This window comes from Budorcas taxicolor, chromosome 23, assembly GCF_023091745.1.
Source record: "Budorcas taxicolor isolate Tak-1 chromosome 23, Takin1.1, whole genome shotgun sequence".
NCBI lineage: Eukaryota > Metazoa > Chordata > Mammalia > Artiodactyla > Bovidae > Budorcas > Budorcas taxicolor.
In genome coordinates, this window is record NC_068932.1 from 41,977,545 (window position 1) to 41,998,350 (window position 20,806).

Here is a 20,806-nt window from a genome sequence, read left to right on the forward strand (position 1 = left end):
TACCACATGCTTTTTTATTTAGTAATAGTGCCCACCTACCATGTGCAAGCTATAGTGTTGGGCTTGGGGAAGACAGGCTGAGTGCCGTGTTTCTAACCAGGTTTCCCAATGTAGGAAATAAATATTAAGATATTTATGTATAATGAAATGAATATGTTTATTTCATTTTGTTTAACCACCTACCTATTTCACAAACCAGTATCATTGAAATTAAGGAAACGAGTATACCAAAGATACAGGAAGAGTGTATAACACGAATTTCATGTTCATAGGCACATTTAATAATGTAACAAGTTACAAAGCAAGATCCCTCTGCTATTCATGTATTCTTTCACATCCCTGTTTAGACACATGCCCCCAAAAAGAGCACCCCAAACACTTGATATTGTTGGAGGTTGAATGCATTCAAACAGTCTGCGTGGCGCTAAATAACTACTTTGAGTCCACACTTCACATTGCATCTATTTGTGCAGACTGTGATCATTCTTATCCTCTTTGTTCTAGAAATTCTAATTTTTACCTCAGAGGTTTCTTCCCCAGCAGTCTGCTGAAAGCTCCCCAGTGTCTGGGAGACGAGCAGGCCCTGGACAATTCCAGTCCACTGGGGAGAACCCTGAGCTGTCCTCCCTGGCCCTGGCTGGCCCAGCTCCCCCTGCAAGCCTCCTGTGCTGACCACAGTTGTGGGGCCAGAGGAGTTAGCAAGTCAGGAACCGCCTGCAGTGGTGGCAAGTCCCCAAGCACCTATGGGGAAGGGCAGTGCTATGAAAAGGGCCCATGTCCGATTTCAGAGTCAGGGAATGAGCATCCTTCTAGGTACTGAGGACCCAGTAGCCAATATGATTGACAGGACCACAGCTCCACGGCTCTTACATTGGCGAGAAGGGAAACACAGGTCCTGAATAAACACACAGATGAGAGTCCTTTGTCATGAAAAGGATTAAGGAGACTGTCAAACAAAGAAAAGGCTAGAAAATGCTTTGGGGTGGAAGACCACTTTTGAATAGGGTGGTCAAAGAGCTGAGGCCTGAAAAAGGACATAAAGCAGGTACAGAGGAAGAGGAGGAGGGCTCCAAGCAGGGGGTCAGCAGAGGGGTGCAGAGGCCCCGAGGCAGCAGCCAGCTTGAAGAGGTCACGGGAGAGACTCAGGGCTGTGAAACACAGGAAGCCCAAAGTCTGGTTGGAATTGGGCAGGGCCACACGGTCCTAGAGTTTAGTTTGCTTCTAAGCTGTGCATTCTCAACAAGGGTGACATCCTCCTCAAGGTGGAAGAGAGATACGGGTTCTTAGGGGCAAAAAAAAAAAAGAAAGGAAAACAAGGCAGACCAGTGAGAAACACTGCTGTAAGCTGTCGGGGCTTTCCTTGGAGGGTTTCAAGGCAGACTGCCACTGGATCTGGATCGCACGGGCAAGGCTCCCTTGAACAAACATCCCTGGCCAGGATGAGTCTCCATGACCCAGCAGGCTATGGGAAGGAGGCTGCTGGAGGCCCCTACTCATCAGCTTCCAGCACCTTCTTGGCCCTTTGAAGTCATGTTGGCTTTGAAGGAGCAAGGCTGAGAGTGAGGGCCAGGCCTGCAGCTCACAAGGGACCAGGGTTGGTCTGGGGGTCAGAGCAGGGCGGAGCAGTAGAGGAATTCAGCAGCCAGTGTGGACCTCCCGCCCTGTTTCGTATTCCCCAAGCCTGGCCCCACAGAGGGCAGAAGGGAGTCCAGACTCAGATACTAGGAGTTCCCTGCATGCAGCCAAAACTCCCAGAAGCAGGGACATAAGGTCAACCCCTCATGACCTCGGGTACCAGAGAGGTCATGCCTGAGGCCTCATGCCCTCCAGCTTCTCAGCAAACTGGCTCCGAGTGGCGGGCACAGAGCAGAGCTCTCCGCTCGTGAAGAAAGCGCTGGGCAGGGAGCTGGGAGCATGGGCCACCAACTTTCCCCTCTCCTCCCAGGAAAGCCGAGGCTCCCTCAGCTACTCCAACTCCGTCAGAGGCCGAACCAGGGGCCACCCGGGCCGAGTCATCTTGCGGCACAGGGTGCCTCAGCTCAAGTTCACCTGCAGAGTAGACGGCCCGTCAGCAGTGGAAGTCGTCCCTGGGGAGAACGCTGGCTACGATGTGTCCATATCTTTCCTTGAGTTGCCCCCATCCCAGCACGGAGGGAACACGGGGCCACACTATGCCAGCCAGAAGAAAGAGGTCTTCCTTCAGGCCATACTCCACAGTCTCAACCCCAGCCTGCAGCTCTTTGTGGATACCTGTGTGGCTTCTCCAGACCCCAGTGATTTTACAACTGTCAAGTATGATTTGATCAAGCAAGGGTAAGGAAAATGGAAGGCCCTGTCTGGTTGATGTGGTTGACTATTTACCTGTTATTCCTTTGGGGGACCTGTTTTGTTTTGTTTTTTAATAATTTTGTTTATTTATCTGGGCTTCCCAGGTGGCTTGGTGGTAAAGACTCTGCCTGCCAATGCAGGAGATGTGGGTTTGATGCCTGGGTCGGGAAGATCCCCTGGAGAAGGAAATGGCAACCCACTCCAATATTCTTGCCTGGAGAATTCCATGGACAGAGGAGCCTGTCAGGCTGCAGTCCATAGGGTCACAAAGAGTTGGACACAACTTAGAGACTAGACAACAGCAATTTATTCATTTATGTTTACTTTTGCCTGTGCTGGGTCTTCACTGACACTCGCTGGGCTTTCTCTGGTTGCGGTGAGCAGGACCTACTCTTCATTGCGGTGCAGGAGCTTCTCATTGCGGTGGCTTCTCTGGTTGCAGAGCGTGGACCCACAAGCACACGGGGCTTCAGTGGCTGTGGTACACAGGCTTAGTTGCCCCGTGGCACATGGAATCTTCTGGAACCAGGGATCAAATCTGTGTCCCCTGCATTATCAGACAGATTCTTAACCACTGGACCACCAGGGAAGTCTGACCGTTGTCTTCTTAACTGGCGGTCCTAAATCAGGACGTTGCGCCCAGTCTTCATCCTGTCCAGAGGTGGAGCCCAGACCCTAACCATCCCTCTGATCCCAGCTGAGGGCAGATAATTATAGGAAGTCTAGACAACGTCCCTTGAATCCCCAGAGTCCTAGGCAGAGCCCATGCTGTCTCAGGCTCTGCTGACTCATGCTTCTGTTCTCTCCAAGTTTTATAACTATTACATTCCCCATTCCTCAGGGTATTTGGCCAGCACTGATGGGCTGCTGAGTTATCAGGCTAAGCTCTTACAGTGATGAGGTTTATTCTGGCACCCTTGGGTAGACAGAACATTTGCCAAATTAGAACTCAGGCAGGATGTTTGCCTTTATAGCTCTCTTATCCAACCAGCGCAAAATGCTTACGGATGGGTAATTGGCAACCAGTGAGAAGACATCAAAGCTCACTTTCTGATGGCAGCTCCAGAGTGGTGAGAGCCACTAAAGTGGTGAGCACTTCCTAAAGCCCCTGGGAGGCATCATGGTGCCTGATTCCAAAAGTTGGGGAGGGCAAGAGGCAGCACCTTCCACAGGCGGAGTGAGCCACGGTGTGGGAGGTGCACAGATGTGAGTCAGAGAGAGAAAGCTCTTCCCTTTTCAGGTCTCCCGTTTCAAAACTTGTCAAGGAGAGGGAGTTCTCTAGTGGTCCAGTGCTTAGGACGCAGTGCTTTCACAGCCATGGCCCAGGTTCAATCCCTAGCCAGGGAACCAAGATCCTGTAAGCCGAGTGGCTATCTACATCAGAGAGGCCAGAATTTAACAACTGTCATACTTCTGCTTATTTTATTAACAGGTTTTACTAGCTCTTCTTTCTCTAGTTTCCTAAGGTGGGAGCTTGTTGTTGTTCAGTTGCTAAGTCATGTCCAGCTCTTTGTGGCCCCATGGCCTATGGTATGCCAGGCTTCCCTGTCCTGCAGCGTCTCCATGAGTTTGCTCAAACTCATGTCCACGGCGTTGGTGATGCCATCCAACCATCTCATCCTCTTTTGGCCCCTTCATCGTTGTGTAATGCCCCTTTCCGTCTCTAATTATCCTGGCTCTGAAGTCTGTTTTGGCTGAAATTAATATAGCTAATCCAGCGTTCTTTTGATTGGTATTAACTTGGTAAGTCTTTCTCTATCCTTTTACTTTTAATTAATCTTTGTCTTTATATTTAAAATGGTTTTCTTATAGACAGCATATAGTTGGATCTTGGTTTTTTTAATCTACTCTGGCAGTCTGTGTCTTCAAATTGGTCTATTTAAGTCATTCACATTTAAAGTGATAGTTGACATAGTTGGATTAAAATCTGCCATCCTAGTAACTGTTTTCTATTTGTTGCATTTGTTCTTTGTTTCTGCCCTCAATTCTCCTTTTGCTGCTGTTTCTGGTTTTAATGTAGGTTTAATGCATTTTATATGCTGGTTTTAATTGAGCATTTTATTTTATTCCATTTTATCTCCTCTTGATATATCATTTACTTCTTTCTTTTGTTTTTCAGTAGTTACACAAAATAAAATTTAAAATAAATTAAGTTCACCTTCAAATAATATGTACTGTGCTATGCTTAGTTGCTCAGTCATGTCCGACTCTTTGTGACCCCATGGACCATAGCCTGCCCGGCTCCTCTATTGATGGGGATTCTCCAGGCAGGAATACTGGAGTGGGTTGCCATGCCCTCCTCCAGGGGATCTTTCCAACCCAGGGATCAAACCCAGATCTCCTGCATTACAGGAGGATTCTTTACCGTCTGAGCCACCAGGAAAGCCCAAGAATACTGGAGTGGGTAGCCTATTCCTTCTCCAGGGGACCTTCCCAACCCAGGAATCAAACTGGGATCTCCTGCATTGCAGGTGGACTCTTAACCAGCTGACCTACCAAGGAAGCCCCTCAAATAATATAGCTACCACTTTTAATCTACCCTTTTGAAAAAACAGAGTAGGTAATAGTTCTGGCTCGCATTTGCTTTGTTTTGTTTTTCTGTTGTGTTTTGCAGTGCCTTTCTGTTTCTGGCTAGGAATGGTGGTTTTTTCCTCTCACCAGTTTAGTTCAGTTCAGTCCCTCAATCATGTCCAACTCTTTGTGACCCCATGGAGTGCAGCACGCCAGGCTTCCCTGTGCATCATCAACTCCCAGCGCTTGCTCGAACTCATGTCCATCCAGTCGGTGATGTCATCCAACCATCTCATTTTTTTCATAATAGAAAGAAAGAGTAGGTAGTGGGAGGAACTCTGGTTGAAATTCAGAGGTTTGTGTGCAAGCCCAATTATTTGAGCGAGAATTAATCCGCACCATGCTTTAAACTGGGACTTCCCAAGTGGCACAGTGGTAAAGAATCCAGCTGCAAATGCAGGAGACACAGAGATGCAAGTTTGATCTCTGGGTCAGGAAGATCCCCTGGAGTAGAAAATAGCAACCCGCTCTAGTATTCCCACCAGAGAAATTGCATGGATAGAGGAACCTGGCAGGCTGCAGTCCATGGGGTCAAAAAGAGTCCAACACGACTGAGCGGCCAAACAACAAATGACAGTGTGCTTTTAGTTAATCCTCTTGACCTGGGGTTTTTCTTCTCATCAGGTGCATCAAAGACAATACTTATATCAACCTGCACTCCCAGCAAAAGAATGTAGCCCAATTCAAGTTCAACATCTTCAGCATTCTCACCAGCTATGACGTGATCTATCTGCAGTGTAAGGTCACCATCTGCAAAGTGGGGGATCATTCCTCCCGCTGCTCCCAGGGCTGTGCAGGGTGGAGTAAGAGGGGCACAGGCCCCAGGAAGGCCACAGAAGAGCAGGCTGAGCATTTCCGAATGGTGGGACCCCTGGAGATCCACAAAGGAGCTGATCAGAGAAGGACTCATGGGTGATTTCTCCGAGTTCCACATCAACCTGTTAGAAACTAGAAGCAAATTCTATTTCTGCTCAGCAAAGTAATGTTGGATAAATCTGAGGTAGTCCTTGTAGAGACAGATAAAAGAGCTAAAGAGGTTCTCTTCGAGGTTGATTGCTAAGTAAATCTTGTCTGATTACCATATTTCTAAGGCAATTGCTGTCTTTGCAGCTAGGAGTCTTGCGTTTTATAATTCTTCACTGTCAAGAACTCGATCACAGTCTTAAACTGTACAACATGTCATAAAGAAAAGTTATTTCTTGATACCACACTGCACTTAAAGATATTTTAGTGACTCCTTAATGTTAAGATGCTAGTAGGTGGATCTTTTTGTTTCTGTCCCTCTAGTGGTGGGAGAATTTATTTTCAGATCTTGCCAAGGGCCCTGTGAAGAATAAACTGTCTATCAGAAAATCACTGCTCTTTTTTTTTTTTTAAACTATAGTCATTGGTCAGTTGAATCAAATGTCATTTACTCGTTGTTTACACAAAATGAGCTTTATTTGTCTGTTTCAAAGAAAACAAATTGGGCCTTGGCTTTGTTGAGCTTGGGTTAAGCTTGCAAATGAGAGCCTGAGCAACAATCACAGGAACCCCTCAGGACTGCTCTGTGAGCTACCACATGCTTAGTCTGTTTCCCAGATCTTCAAAGCCTTACGGGAAACCTGAAAAGCAGACAAAGAAAGATTAGCATAGTCCCACGTCCTCCCTGAAAAGAAGGGCAGCACCCACATAATCTAATTTCTCATTATGTCTGAACAGAAAGAATTCTGCACTAGGCTCAGTGCCCTCAAAGTTTTCTTTAAAGAAACAGACTTTTTTTTCTCTTGTTTTTCAAGACATACTTAGTAACAGTATTTAACACATGAGCTCTCAAGTCCAGGGGATATTGTTCCCATCTCTGTCAATAAATAGCATGTACGAGATGATAATATACTATTGTCAAGTCCCTCAGGGAGGAGGGCAGGACTTGATGGGGCCTGGAAGTGAACCCCAAATTCCTGAGAGATAAAAATCTGATAAGTGACTGGAGGAGGGACATTGCCTCTAAAGCGAGACATGTTAGTTTCACTGCAAACATGCCCTTCACCAAAAACCATCTTGGTAAAAGTAAGTTCCCTGCGGATACATAGTAGAATTTGATATGTAATTAATGGTCAGTTTGATGAAGATAGCATCCTTATATCCAAAGTTAGTTATCTCTCACAAGTAGCTTCGTCCTCAGTCACATGAAACAGTGATTTTAGCATCTGGCATCTATTTTGTGCAAGTGCTTCAAATTTAAAAAAAAAAAAATTTTTTTCCAGATTAGCAAGAGCTGCTAGAGTTTCCACTTTTAAAAGTTCGCCTGCCCATTAACTGTGCTTGTCTAAATCTTGCAGAGAAAGGCTAAGAGCTTCCAAAATTAGCACCTTATGGCCTTTAGCAAATCCCTAATGTGAAAAGTTTTGACAATGAATGCACTGAATTTTCAAAAATAAATAAATAAGGGACTTCCCTGGTGGTCCAGTGGCTAACACTGCACGCTCCCAAGGCAGGGGCCCTGGGTTCAATCCTTTGTCAGGGAACTGGATCCCACATGCCACAGCTAAGAGTTCACGTGCTGCAACTGAAGTTCCCACACCCCCGGCTAAGACCTGGCACAGCCAAATAAATACAGAAATAAAACTTTTTTTAAGAAAAATAAATAAGGGTCCAGTGAACTTCCAGTTCAGGTACTCTGGGTGTAGTTCAGGGAATGGGACCCAGGAAGCTGCTCTTTCCAAAAGCACTCAGGTGATTCTTAGGAATGATGAAGTTTGAAAACCACGGCTACTGTCAGCATCTCATGTCGAACGGATCAAAATGCGCTTAACAAGAAGAAAGGTACAAACCGGAAGCTCCAATTAGTACAGACAAAAATGGCCTGAGAGAAGCCTGCTCTCTCTAGCCAGAGGACCATCAAAGAGGCAGCCGGGCAATTCTAGAAAACTCTGAGTCCATAACTTACTTGCTCCACGGGTGAAACTGTGGCCCCAACCCCTTGCCTAGCCAGCAAAGGTGAAGTGGGGAGCCTGGCCTTCCACCTGCTCTCAGTGCCCCTTACCTATCCTCTCCCCTCCCCTCCCCTCCCCTCCCCAGGGTGTTATCAGAGAAGGCAGAGTAAAGAGCTGGGCAATGAGGAACCCCCTGCACCCTCAAGTCAGGTGGAGCCTGGACTTTCAGCTCCACCCAGCAGGTCTGAGATACTCCTTTGAGGCTGCTAAAACTATAGAAAAATAGCATTGATATTATATATTATATGCCAATCATGCATTGTATATAGCTCAGTCACTCCACTACAAAGGAGTTTTTTTTTTTTTTTTTTTAATAATTCCTGGTGATGGGATTTTACACTCTCTAGTGGGTCACACTATTTGACAGGTTTCATAGTATTACGCTATTCCACCTGATGCACCTCTGAATACCCCTCTTACATGGCCATCAGCAGGTGTTCAGTCAGTTCCTGATAGAAGAATGGTTGATGGGCCAGTAACCAGGCAGTTTTCAAGTGCTGCTTGTAAATACTTAATTTGATTTTCCCAACCTAGTTAAGTTCTTTTCACATTACAAAAGATCTTGCCAGTAGCTGCGTTTAAGATGTATGAAGGAATGCAGAGGAGACTGACCCACATGGCCACTGGGGGAAGTATTTGGAAGATCTACATGAAACTATTAACAAGAAAATGGGGGGAATCTGTTTTGATTTGGACCTGGAATTCAATCAGGCACCTAAGGACTTGTTTGCCTTTATCTCCATGGTGTATCCCCTGGCACACTGTATACTCATACATAGGAGTAAAGAGAAAGCCTTTGGGCATCAGGAAAGCGGCTGCTGGTTAGGCGGCCCTCTCTCCCATTTTACATTAAGGAAACTGAGGCTCAGAGAGGCTAAGCAACTTCTGCAGTGGCACGAGCCTGTGAAAGGCACCGTTGATTTTGAACCAAATCTGCCCGGTTCTAAAACCTCTCTGTTATGTTCTGTTCCTACTGCCTGCCAGAGGGGTGTCTCAAAGAACCCCTTACTCCATCCTGCCTCCCTCAAGGACCCTGCAATGCCTGGACTTAGGGTGTACACCCCACATTTGGAACACACTTGCACAGGGCCTCCCGGGTTCTGGGCACTGTGCTGACCACTGAGTGGGGCTCAGAGGGAAATTGCACTGATGCTCAGGAGCTTGCTGGTGACAAGAGAAAATCCAAGTGCACTTGAACTCCTAAGATGAGGCAGGAAGTAGCAGATGCCAGGAGAGGAAGTGCTCCGAGGACACCAAAGAAGGACTCGTCACTTCCAGCTGGCAGGTTTGGGGCAGGCTCCAGGGAAGGTGCAGCCTTGAATTTGCCTCTCGAAACCCTTACTGAGACTGGGGGCACTCATGTTACCCTCTAGGGAGCTTCTCGGCCACTCCAAGGCCTACTGTGTGAGAGCAGCTCGCCCTGCTGGCTCTAAAGTGCTGAATAGACCTTCCTTAGCCAAGCCCTCAGCTAGAGGACTGCCTCTCCGCCAGGAGGCGACCTCTTCCAAATGCTTAGTTCTACCATCGCTTTCTCCCTGTGAGCCTAGAGGTAGTAGTTGTTTCTCATTATTTCCTGTTTTCCTTTTTCATCCTTTTTAGTTGGTAACCAACCACTTGTTACTAGTTAATTCCTTGAGTAAAACATGGGATGCTGACTAAGCAAAGGTTGTGCTAATGAGGGAAAGTACAAACTCTGGTTACAAACAGAGAGTCTGGGGCTAGAAGGGGGTTTCAGAGGCTCAGAGAAAAGAGCAGGGACAGAAAGGAGCAGCCCGAGCAGGAATGAAGAGGGGTTCATCCTCCTGCCTGTTGCTGAGACCAGAAGGATCTGGGCTTCACCACTCAGCGGGTTAAAGACACTGTCTGCAGTTAAAGATACTGAAACAGGCGAGTCAGCAAAAATCAGTGTTAACAGTGATGCAAAAAGAAGGAAAATCGGCTTCTGAAGATTTGGAGGATAGCAGGAGGAGGAGTCTCAGGTTTTTAAAATGTCCTTTTGACACCACAGAGCTCAACCCCATTGTTACACAAATCAAGCGCCCTTCACCCAGAGAAAGTCGGCCTGGCTGATACCCTCTGGGATGAATGGCGGTTCCCTCCTGGCCATATAACAATGTCCATGGCAGAGCAAGCTGGGTGAGAGTGAAAGAAGTCGGTAGAAGGAGAAGGGCTCGGGCACGGGAAGTTTATAGCGGAGTCTGAAACTGGAAACACTCTAACATCTATTTTTTTTCCCTTGGGGTTGTATATATAGATGTATTTTCTACTCTTAACTCTCCTTATATTGCAACATAACATGATAAGCTAGTTGCCCCAAGTCCCAAAGTAGGTAAGACACAAATGTAAGTACTTTTCCAACTAACAACAACAACAATACTGGAGGCAGAAAGGGTTATTTTCAATATTGCATTTATTCAAAAGCACATAAATATGGTATATAGTACATGATATAATGGAAACAGTATAAAACTTGACTTGAATAATAAAAGACTCTACTAAGAAAGAAATATTGTTCATGAAGATATTTGTACCCACCCAAGTCAGAGCCCCTCGTTTACATTACAGCAGCATGGAGGCAGGGCATCGAAGCTGGGATACAAGTTACATTCGTCACAGCACTGGAGGGCGGGATAAGACCCAGTGGTGAGGGCCGCACTGACCTTGTCCGGGGTGACCATGGCTGGATTATTTTTTAAAGCCAAACAAACAGGTACCTTTGGCATGCTTAAGAAAAGACATACACAGAACATAGGATTAGAATTTTTCTTCTTAGTCCACCTGTTACAACTGTCAGGGGGATCTGGAGAATTTGGGCCTGGAACCAATCAAACCCATGACACCAGCCCGAGATGAAAGCAACTCTGCCCTCCTCCCAAGTTCCTGTCCAACCCCTTCCTCTCCTAAGAGTGCCAGAAATGTAAGATCAGGTTCCAGCAAATGAGGGAGTGAGTTGCAAGTGCGGGTCACCCAGCTGATCACTGCAAGTCCGCCAAGTGCAGAGCACAACCCAGGAGGGTGCCAAGTCAGCCACCCCTGGGTGCTGGGAGTTACCTTCCTGCTCACAGACTGAACTTCCCTAGAATGGGAATGCGACTGCTGCTCTTTTTTGTATTATTCTCCCCACTTATCACATAAAGAATCTGAGACATGGAGAAGCACAGTGACTTGATCAAACACATACAAGTAGGGGAGGAGCTGGAAATAAAAACCAGGGCATTCAAAGCTTCATGCAGGACTCTGTTCAACAAACATGCTGTCTCCTTGGAACGTTAATGCGTGGGAAGACCACTGCTTCTGGTGACCAGTCTTGCCCATATTTGAAGGCTCCTTTCCCCCAAACTTAACCCTCCCTTTTCAGATCTACACTCCCTGGTGAGGCAAAGCCCAGGATCTTCACACAACTCAGCTTCCCCAGGGTCCTACAGGCCCATCCCACTGTGCCCAGAGCCAAGGACCTGCTGAGAGCTCCCCCACTCAGGCGGGGGGACCATCAGCTCAGCCCATCCTCTGAGTGAGCAGAGGCAGACAGTCACACCATCTTCAGTCTGCAGTCCTGTGGAATCAACCCGCTGAGGGTGAGGGAAGGCAAGGGAGGGCAAAGCAGCGCAGACCCAGCAGCTGAGAACATTCTCCTTGTGAGCTCACAGCCCCAGACCAAAAGGGGTAGAAAGCCAGATTCTACCCTCCGTGCCTCAGTCCTCTCAAACCCTCCCACTGTTCCTGACCTCGCCCAGGGTGCGGCCACAGGACCGGGGATGATCCCGCTCAAGCACGGAGCCCCAGGATCCCATGTGAGGGGGTGTTAGCCCTTCTTACCACATCACTCACTTCAGTGCGTTGGCTACTTTGTAGTAAAGACAGATGACGACAGCCATCAGAATGAGCATGGCCAACAGGATAGCGCCACCAATGCAGAACATAATTATCGCGTTAACTTTGGAGCTTTTATCTAGGCAGAGAAGTACAGGCAAGCAGTGAATGTGGCTTCCCTCCCCACAGTCACTTAGCAACCACAGTATGCTTCCTTCAGTGGAAGAAGAATGAACCCAATGCTTGTAAAGCACAAATGAGTCTTCCTAGGGGGGTGCCCCGGACCATAAGTGGGCCCAGAGATGGGGAAAAAGGTTCATTTCTAAGTGAGATGGGACTGAAATATAAAGTCCAGAAAGAAAGAAGGAAAGACAGTGGGAAGAATCTTTTTCTCTCTTTCACATGCAGCAAAGTGCAGCTGTAAATAACAAACCTGCTTACATTGGAGCAAATGGTTTTACTTCCAAACATCTGGGCCTCCAGGTTCACTTTCAGAGTCACCTCTGTTCACTTTCAGAGTCAGAATTAAACCCCTGCTGTACATTAGGCTTAAAAATCACCGACAGCAATTATTAAGGGAACAGCTTTCTTTAAATGTTATGTTCATTAATCTTAAGACTATACTTATCTCTTTTGTAAGAGATACGTGTTTCAGGAAAAGGAAGTTTTTCCATTCTCCCTCTGACAACTGCCGATTTTCTCCTGAAACCTAAATCTTTCCAGGAAGTCCAAGTTATGTGGAATAAACAGTTTATTTAATCTAACGCCCTTAAACTGGGGTAAAGTGACCTGGAAGAGAGAATGAAACCATCCAACCACCAAAGCATACTTACGAGAATCTAAGTCGTCAAAGCTGGATGAAGGCTGACAGTAAAAAAAAATTACAATTAAAATAAACTTGAGGGAACAGTACATCTTATCAGGGATTTCTCAAGCGTTTAATTTGAGAAAGAAATTCTAACTGTCCCTGTTAGGAGTAATTGAAATGTAAGTTTGAAGAGCTCGCTTTAGAAGTGCAGCCTCCACCAGAGCAGAATGGAGAATCAACTGTCCAGCTCCAACTTCTGTGCCAATCAGGCCATACTCTGTGTGACATCAACTCTTTGGACATTAGCTCTCTTTCATGGAGTTCTGAATTCCATCCCATGTTCAGATATACTGTGGCACCAATGGACATGTAAATGCCCAAATACTATTTTAAATCATTTCATTTCAATATCACATTTTCAGGTTCTGTTTCTCTCAGAGGACTCTTTTAAGGTTTGACTGTTAATCAAAAGCAAATCTGGGGGTTCAATATAATAAAAAGACAGTGATGTGGGGTGGCTAATATCTAAAAATGCTCAATATTTCTAAAAGTACAATTATAAAAGTCTGCTTAGACTCTGTTTTAGCAATACAAGGAAATAGTATATACTTATAGCCACTGAATAGAATTCAGATATAAGTTCACTGGAGGAGGGCATGGCAACCCACTCCAGTATTCTTGCCCGGAGAATCCCATGGACAGAGGAGCCTGGTGGGCTACGGTCCATGGAGTCACAAAGAGTTGAACATGACTGAAGCAACTTAACAAGTATAGGTTCACTGACTTCAAAATATTATATACTTTATGGTTAAGCCAAAAAGATTTCAAAAAGCAATTTGGATATCAGGGTATCTTTTAAATCAGGATTCTATGATTTCAAGGTACTCACACCAGCAAAGCTGTTTCCATTAAATGAAAGAATTAATTTAACTATGAAGAGTTAGTCCTTGCTGCTCTGGCTAAACCCTGCATGAGGTTACAAACAGCAAGAGAGTTATCACCAAAAATGGTGGCATAAGATCTCTGAAAATTTTCTCCTTTATAAAAGCAATGAAAACCTGACCAAAAAAAAAAAAAAAAAAACTGTCAGAATCAGGTTTTTCTGACTTTGAATACTAACTATAAGCTTTCAGCAGCTCAAGGAATATTTAAGAACTGAATTTCAGTATGAACAGCATGCTAGCATGCTTTGTAGCACTGTTTCATCATTCATTCTCCAGCTCCATGGAAGCCTTACTTTCAACAGCCCTGATTCCAATGCAGCCAACCAGATGGAGCAGAATAGAAGTAGAGCTCTTTCAAAGCCTCATTCCAAAGAACTGTCATTTTCTGACTCATCTGCTGTTTTTCTGAAAGACCTCGCTTGCAAAAGCTATCTATATTTGACCCAACTTGGAGTCCACTCAGTGCAAGAAGTCTTCTCACAGAAATTTTGGCAAAAAGTTTTCACTTCCTGGCTCTCTGAGCAGTGGATAATATTTGGGGCAAATGATTGTTGTCAGTCAGTTGCAAAGTCATGTCTGACTCTGTGATCCTATAGACTGTAGCATGCCAGGCTCCTCTGTCCTCCAGTCTCCCAGAGTTTGCTCATATTCATGTCCATTGAGTCAGTGATCTCATCCTCTGTCATCCCCTTCTCCTCCTGTCTTCAATAGTTCCCAGCATCGGGGTCTTTTCCAACGAGTTGGCTCTTTGCATTAGGTAGTCAAACTATTGGAGCTTCAGCTTCAGCAACAGTCTGTCCAATGAACATTCAGGGTTGATTTCCTTTAGGATTGACTGGTTGGATCTTCTTACAGTCCAAGGGATGCTCAAGAGTCTTCTCCAGCACCATATTTGAAAGCATCAATTCTTTGGTGCTTAGCCTTCTTTATGGAAAAAATGGTGAATTAGATCCATAGAGGTTTTGAACAAATCTAAAGCCTGTGCACATATGTAGAGCTGTGTGCATGCAGAGTTATGAGTATTCTCCAGAAGGACAGGAGATGGCCCTGTGCATTATATCCCAGCTGACCTTTTTCCAAGCAGGAAATTGAAGGTAAAAGCAGTTTTCAATTTCTTGGATACTACTGAAGGCATGCTCCAGTATGCACACAGAGCCCCTCATGAAAGACTGGGCAGTATACTGGATCCCGGTGGCTCAGATGGTAAAGAGGCTGCCTGCAGTGCAGGAGACCTGGGGTGGATTCCTGGGTTGGGGAGATTCCCTGGAGGAGGGAATGGCAACCCATTCCAGTATCCTTGCTTGGAAAATTTCATTGACAGAGGAGCCTGGCAGGCTACAGTCCATGGGGTCGCAAGGAGTCAGACACGACTGAGTGGCTTCACCTGTCCAATCACTAGCTGCCTATTAAGCTAATCAATAAAGACTTCAGTGTTCACACATGACAAAGAATACCGACTTTACACAGAATTAGTTGAGAAAAGTCACTAAACAAGTATAACAAAACTTGGAGAATGGAGAGAACCTGATTTCCAGAGTTACCATATTGTATTACAGTGTTTTATCTTGCTTTTGAGGAATAGGGAGGACACAGCATGTGACCTAACCAGGGACTGAACCCAGGCCATGTGATAAAAGCCTGGAATCCTAACCACTAGGCCATCAGGGAATTCTATGTTATTTTAAATGTGCAATTTTCAATAAAAGGCAAGACATGCAAAGAAACAGGAAAGTATGGCCCATAAAATGAGGAGGAGGCAAGAAATCTTTCCCTGAAGAAGCCCATGTGTTGGCACTGCTTGACAAAGACTTTAAATCAGCTATTTTAAACATGTTTAAACATACCACCGGAGAAGGCAATGGTACCCCACTCCAGTACTCTTGCCTGGAAAATCCCATGGACGGAGTGCCTGGTGGGCTGCAGTCCATGGGGTCACGAAGAGTCAGACACGACTGAGGGAATTCACTTTCACTTTTCACTTTCATGCATTGGAGAAGGAAATGGCAACCCACTCCAGCATTCTTGCCTGGAGAATCCCAGGGATGGGGAAGCCTGGTGGGCTGCCGTCTATGGGGTCGCACAGAGTCAGACATGACTGAAGCGACTTAGCAGCAGCAAACACAACACTTCTAAAGAACTAAAGGAAAGTATGAGAATAGGAAAAAAAAGAAAAATTCACTGGAGGGGTTCAACAAATGATTTGAGCAGGCAGAAGGAACTAGTAGGTTTGAAGATAGGTCAATTGAGATTATCCAGTCTGAGGAACAGAAAGAAAAAATAAACTAAATGAATATGAACTTCCAATTTCCACTCCAAAATGTAGAGAGTTTGGGAACTGTTATCCTCAAAACAAGAAAAAAATCAGAACAAATTGAAAACCAAGTCTTCTTAAGCAAACAAGAGAATTGAAGTCACAGGGAAAATAGCCACCCCTCCTCCCCAAGGGCTTCCCTGTGGCTCAGCTGGTAAAGAATCCACCTGCAATGCAGGAGACCTGGGTTTGATCTCTGGGTTGGGAAGATCTCCTGGAGAAGGGAAAGGCTACCCACTCTGTATTCTGGCCTGGAGAATTCAGTCTATGGGGTCACAAAGAGTCAGACACGACTGAGTGACTTTCACTCACTTCACTCCCCAAAAAAGCTAAGAGGCAGGTGAATACAGAGACTCATAGCATACAGCGTACCAGGAGCAGAAGCCATTGCTGGAACCAGCAACGGGTAGTAACACTTAAATAGTAATTGAGGAATTGCTGGAGAATCAATGAGGACTAGCTTAAGAAAAAGGAAAAAAAAAAAAACCAACCATTCCCCTTGGGGTCTCAGTTTTGGTTTTAGTGAACAGGGGCACACTTTCATGAGTTTTATCTCTAAGAGATGAATTAGATTCTTATGGTGAACACTAAAAAAAAATCCCTCATGCTTTTGGTCTCCAATGACACCATTGTGCAGGTGTCTTTGTTACTGCTGGGAGATAGTAAAAGTCCTGAATTGCCTCTAGGCTTCCTCTGATATCACCCCAGCAGTTAAGTGGAATAGTGTTTCATATCTACCAGGTGAGTGTGGGAGTCCAGAGTCCCCAAGGTCTCCACTGACACCACAGAGAATAAGAAGAGGTGTTACTTACTACCTAGGGATCAAAGTCTCAGCTCTACTCAGCCTTCTCTGGCACTAACCTGGAGAGAGGGGCTTGGGAAATTTCTTTAAAGCCTGGTGGAATGTAAGTCTAGTTTCTCCACACAGTCTCTGCTGGGAGAGGGGAGTAGTGGGGAGATGGGGAAGAGTAGGGCCATACCATTTTCTCTGGTATTTGGCTAGAACACTGTCTTTTTAGGCTTCCTGTTTCCTACTCCTTTGGATAGAAACATAGGCTTTTGTTGGGCTTTTTTGTCTGCCCCCAATAGTGTTTGCAGGTTGCCAGCTTCTTCAGATCCAAGTCTGGAAATGTGAGGAAAAAACAAAATCCAGGGGACTCACCACTAGGTTTCCTTGAATCTCAAAGGTTACTAGCTAGTCTGTTTTCTTCTCTCCATCTTTCAGAGTCTTGCTTTACATGTTCAGGGTTTAGTTGCACAGTTAACACAGAACATAAGGTAACTAGACAACATATTAAAAAGAAGAGAGCTTTTGGATCCGCCATCTGCAGTGCAACCGCTGCCAAGATGCAGATTTTCGTGAAGACCCTGACGGGGAAGACCATCACTCTTGAGGTCGAGCCCTCGGATACAATAGAAAATGTAAAGGCCAAGATCCAGGATAAGGAAGGAATTCCTCCTGACCAGCAAAGACTGATCTTTGTTGGCAAGCAACTGGAAGATGGACGTACTTTGTCTGATTACAACATTCAAAAGGAGTCCACTCTTCATCTAGTGTTGAGACTTCGTGGTGGAGCTAAAAAAAGGAAGAAGTCTTACACCACTCCCAAGAAGAACAAGCATAAGAGAAAAAAGGTTAAATTGGCTGTTCTGAAATACTATGAGGTAAATCAGTCGCCTTCGCCGGGAGTGTCCCTCAGATGAATGTGGTGTTGGAGTTTTTATGGCCAGTCACTTCAACAGACATTATTGTGGCAAATGTTGTCTGACCTATTGTTTCAACAAACCAGAAGACAAGTAATTGTATATTGGTTAATAAACATATGAGCTAACATTAAAAAAAAAAAAAACATAAAAAGAAGAGACATTACTTTGCCAACAAAGGTCCATTTAGTCAAGGCTATGGTTTTTCCAGTGGTCATGTGTGGATGTGAGAGTTGGACTATAAAGAAAGCTGAGCGCCAAAGAATTAATGCTTTTGAACTGTGGTGTTGGAGAAGACTCTTGAGAGTCCCTTGGACAGCAAGGAGATCCAACCAGTCCATCCTAAAGGAAATCACTCCTGAATATTCATTGGAAGGACAGATGTTGAAACTGAAACTCCAATACTTTGGCCACCTGATGCAAAAAACTGACTCACTGGAAAACACCCCATTGCTGGGAAAGATTGAAGGAGGAAGAAGAAGGGGACAAAAGAGGATGAGATGGTTGGACAGCATCACCAACTCTATGAACATGAATTTGAGCAAGCCTTGGGAGTTGGGAAGCCTGGCATGCAGCAGTTCATGGGGTCGCAGAGTCGGACATGACTGAGTGACTGAACTGACTGAAGGAAAGGTACATCTACTCCATCTTACCAGAACACGGGAGATTTTGAAATCAACCCTCTACTTAACGATGTGCCAACCCTTCACTTGTCTGACCAAGTGAACATCTTAAATTCTGCACCCCAGGCACTGCACGTGTGTCAGGCCCCTAAATGGGGCCTGTTCACATCTCAGTGTATCTTTCCAGCCTCATTTCCCGCTGTATTTCCCCACAGCCAATGTATCTTCATGCCTGAGCCTTGGCTAGATGGCTCGCTAGTCTCTCCTTCTCTATCTGCTGAAATACTAATCCTGCAAAGCTTCACTAAAGCACCATCTCCTCTGTAAAATCTTCACTGATTCCCATCCGGCCCGCCTCCCATGTTAGTTGCTCCTTTTTCTCTGCCTCCATGACCTTTGCTTGTACATCTCTGAAAATGTGAATTTCATTTACCTTAAGGTTTTCCAGCTCCTACTTTAACTCTAAACAAACATTTGTCTTAAGTAAAGGAACCTACTTTGCTCACCCTCACTGAATCCAACACTTTGAATTAACTGTGGGTTTCCTTTCCTCTCACTCAAAAATGTTTTATTTTTCCTTCTCCTTCCTGTTGAAGTGCAATGATTCTGAGATAAACAGTCGTGAATGAGCTAAGTCATGATTAAGGACACAGGCTATGTTGGCTTTCCTTACAGAGCTAACTACTTCATCTCTTGGTTTCCTTCTATTCCTGTGGTTACTTGATTGCTGAGTTACTGTACATTGAAAGTGTTTTCTTCAAGGTGTGAATCTTATTAGGAACAAACTCTGGATCCCCCTAGTATCAGAAAGAGTCTAGAACCCATCAGGTGTTACCATGTGTCATGGACAATGACCCAAACATGAATTTTATCAATCGAGTAACAATTTACCCCAGCAGAGCCTCTAAATTCAGACATAGAAATAAATTCAGACATACCCATTTACCCCATGAAATCTTCATGAATTTCAAAATGTCAGTGTCCATAAAGATTCTGAAACACAGTGACACTCATTTGTTGAGAACTTGTCTACTTTTGCGGTCAAGGTAAAACAGCAGCCTCAAGTAGTATCAATAGAAAACAGCCTACAAAATTTTAAAAATTTATTCAGTTTGGTTCAGTTCAGTTGCTCAGTTGTGTCCCCATGGACTTTGCGACCCCATAGACTGCAGCACGCCGGGCCTCCCTGTCCATCACCAACTCCTGGAACATACTTAAACTCGTGTCCATAGAGTTGGTGATGCCATCCAACCATCTCATTCTCTGTCGGCCCCTTCTCCTCCTGCCTTCAATCTTTCCCAGCATCAGGGTCTTTTCCAATGAGTCAGTTCTTCATATCAGGTGGCCAAAGTACTGGAGTTTCAGCTTCAGTATCAGTCCTTCCAATGAATATTCAGGACTGATTTCCTTTAGGATGGACTGGTTGGATTTCCTTGCTGTCCAAGGGACTCTCAAGAATCTTTTCCTACACCACAGTTCATAAAAAATTATCGGGCTCTTTACAGAAAGCTTGTGAATATCTGACGGAACATCAGATGTATCCTCTCCTCAGACTGTTACATGTCCTTTAACTTCTGTTTCAAGTCTCAAAGTGGATAATATAAAAATTTTAAAATAAAAAAATAAAAGGTACATCACAAGAAAAGGATACGAGTCAAAGAAATTTTTTTCATAATTGCATATTTACTGAAAAATACATCAGAATAATGTAAATGACTTACTAAAGCAAGTGAAGAAAAAAAAATATACTTCAACCAAAATGCTAAAAACAAAATAAAAAACCTCCTCGGTGAAAGAAATAAAAACCATAAAGATATTTGTTCCCAGCATTTTCAAGTTAGACTCCTTCACACAAATGAACTGTGGCAGGGGTGGAAAAAGAGAGCTCACCTGTAATTGGTGAAATGCCACAATATTATTCTCTAAGGCTCCATAACTTAAGTATCTAACAACTAAAGACGTAGGAGATACTAGATTTTTCAGGATTATCTTCTTCCAAACTCTGTTACATGCTTCTTGTGTCAATGTCATTGCTTTCAATGTTTTGCTTCAACACTCTTGAGATATATTTTTTTACAATAAGATTTGTGACGTTTATTCTAAGACCATGCTGCTGCTGCTATTTAGACCCTAAGTCTCACCGGAGTCTATGTGACCACATGGACTATAGTCTGTCAGGATCCTCTGTCCATGGAATTCTCCAGGCAAGAATATAGGAATGGGTTGCCATTTCCTTCTCCAGGGGGTCTCCCGACCAGGAATGAACCTGAGTCTCTCGCTTGGCAGGTGGATTCTTTACCACTGAGTCACCTCTACGGTCCATTTTTTTCACAAGGTGGGGCTGACAGAAAGGCATCATAGGTCTAGCTATCCCCCGGGCATCTGGAAAGTTCCATCCAATACCACTTTTCCGGACCAAAGTTTAAAGGCCCTTCAGGTCCAGCTCAGATTCTACAGCTCCACAACAGACCCAAGGCCGCCTTCCTAATCGCTCCTCCTGGGGCCTGGAGTGCAGACCAGTGGGGCAAGCCCCTTCCGGCCCTTGTCCTTCTCCACTTTCCATCCGGCCCGGTGGGGCCCGGGGGATACGAGAGGGGCTCGGATCGGTGACGTCCCAGGCCCCCAAACCTTCCCTAGAAATTCGCCCCGGCCCCACAGCTGCGGGGTACACGGTCCAAACCTCCTCGGCGAAAGCCGAAATGCGGGCACCCACCTGATACGCTCGGTGGAAA

General features: G+C 45.2%; 3 protein-coding genes across 3 annotated transcripts in view; 2 read left to right on the forward strand and 1 right to left on the reverse strand.

The window, feature by feature from the left end:
* Positions 1 to 5,815, forward strand: part of LOC128067770 (deleted in malignant brain tumors 1 protein) — a 37,391-nt gene extending 31,576 nt beyond the window's left edge. Inside the window, exons 10-11 of the mRNA XM_052660829.1 lie at positions 1,946 to 2,313; positions 5,524 to 5,815. Coding sequence (XP_052516789.1) covers positions 1,946 to 2,313; positions 5,524 to 5,815 — 660 coding nt within the window. The remainder of the gene's footprint in view (positions 1 to 1,945; positions 2,314 to 5,523) is intronic.
* Positions 5,816 to 10,414: 4,599 nt separating this feature from the next.
* Positions 10,415 to 11,794, reverse strand: FAM24B (family with sequence similarity 24 member B). Its single transcript, XM_052660830.1, has 2 exons — positions 11,703 to 11,794; positions 10,415 to 10,598 (listed from the first exon to the last, which is right to left on the reverse strand). Exons 1-2 carry the CDS (start codon positions 11,792 to 11,794, stop codon positions 10,415 to 10,417), a joined length of 276 nt encoding a protein of 91 aa, XP_052516790.1.
* A 5,300-nt stretch (positions 11,795 to 17,094) lies between these two features.
* On the forward strand, positions 17,095 to 17,548 carry LOC128067953 (ubiquitin-40S ribosomal protein S27a-like). The gene is given in 2 exon segments (XM_052661086.1): positions 17,095 to 17,414; positions 17,416 to 17,548. Coding segments are annotated over 2 exon segments (453 nt in total).
* Positions 17,549 to 20,806: the final 3,258 nt, after the last annotated feature.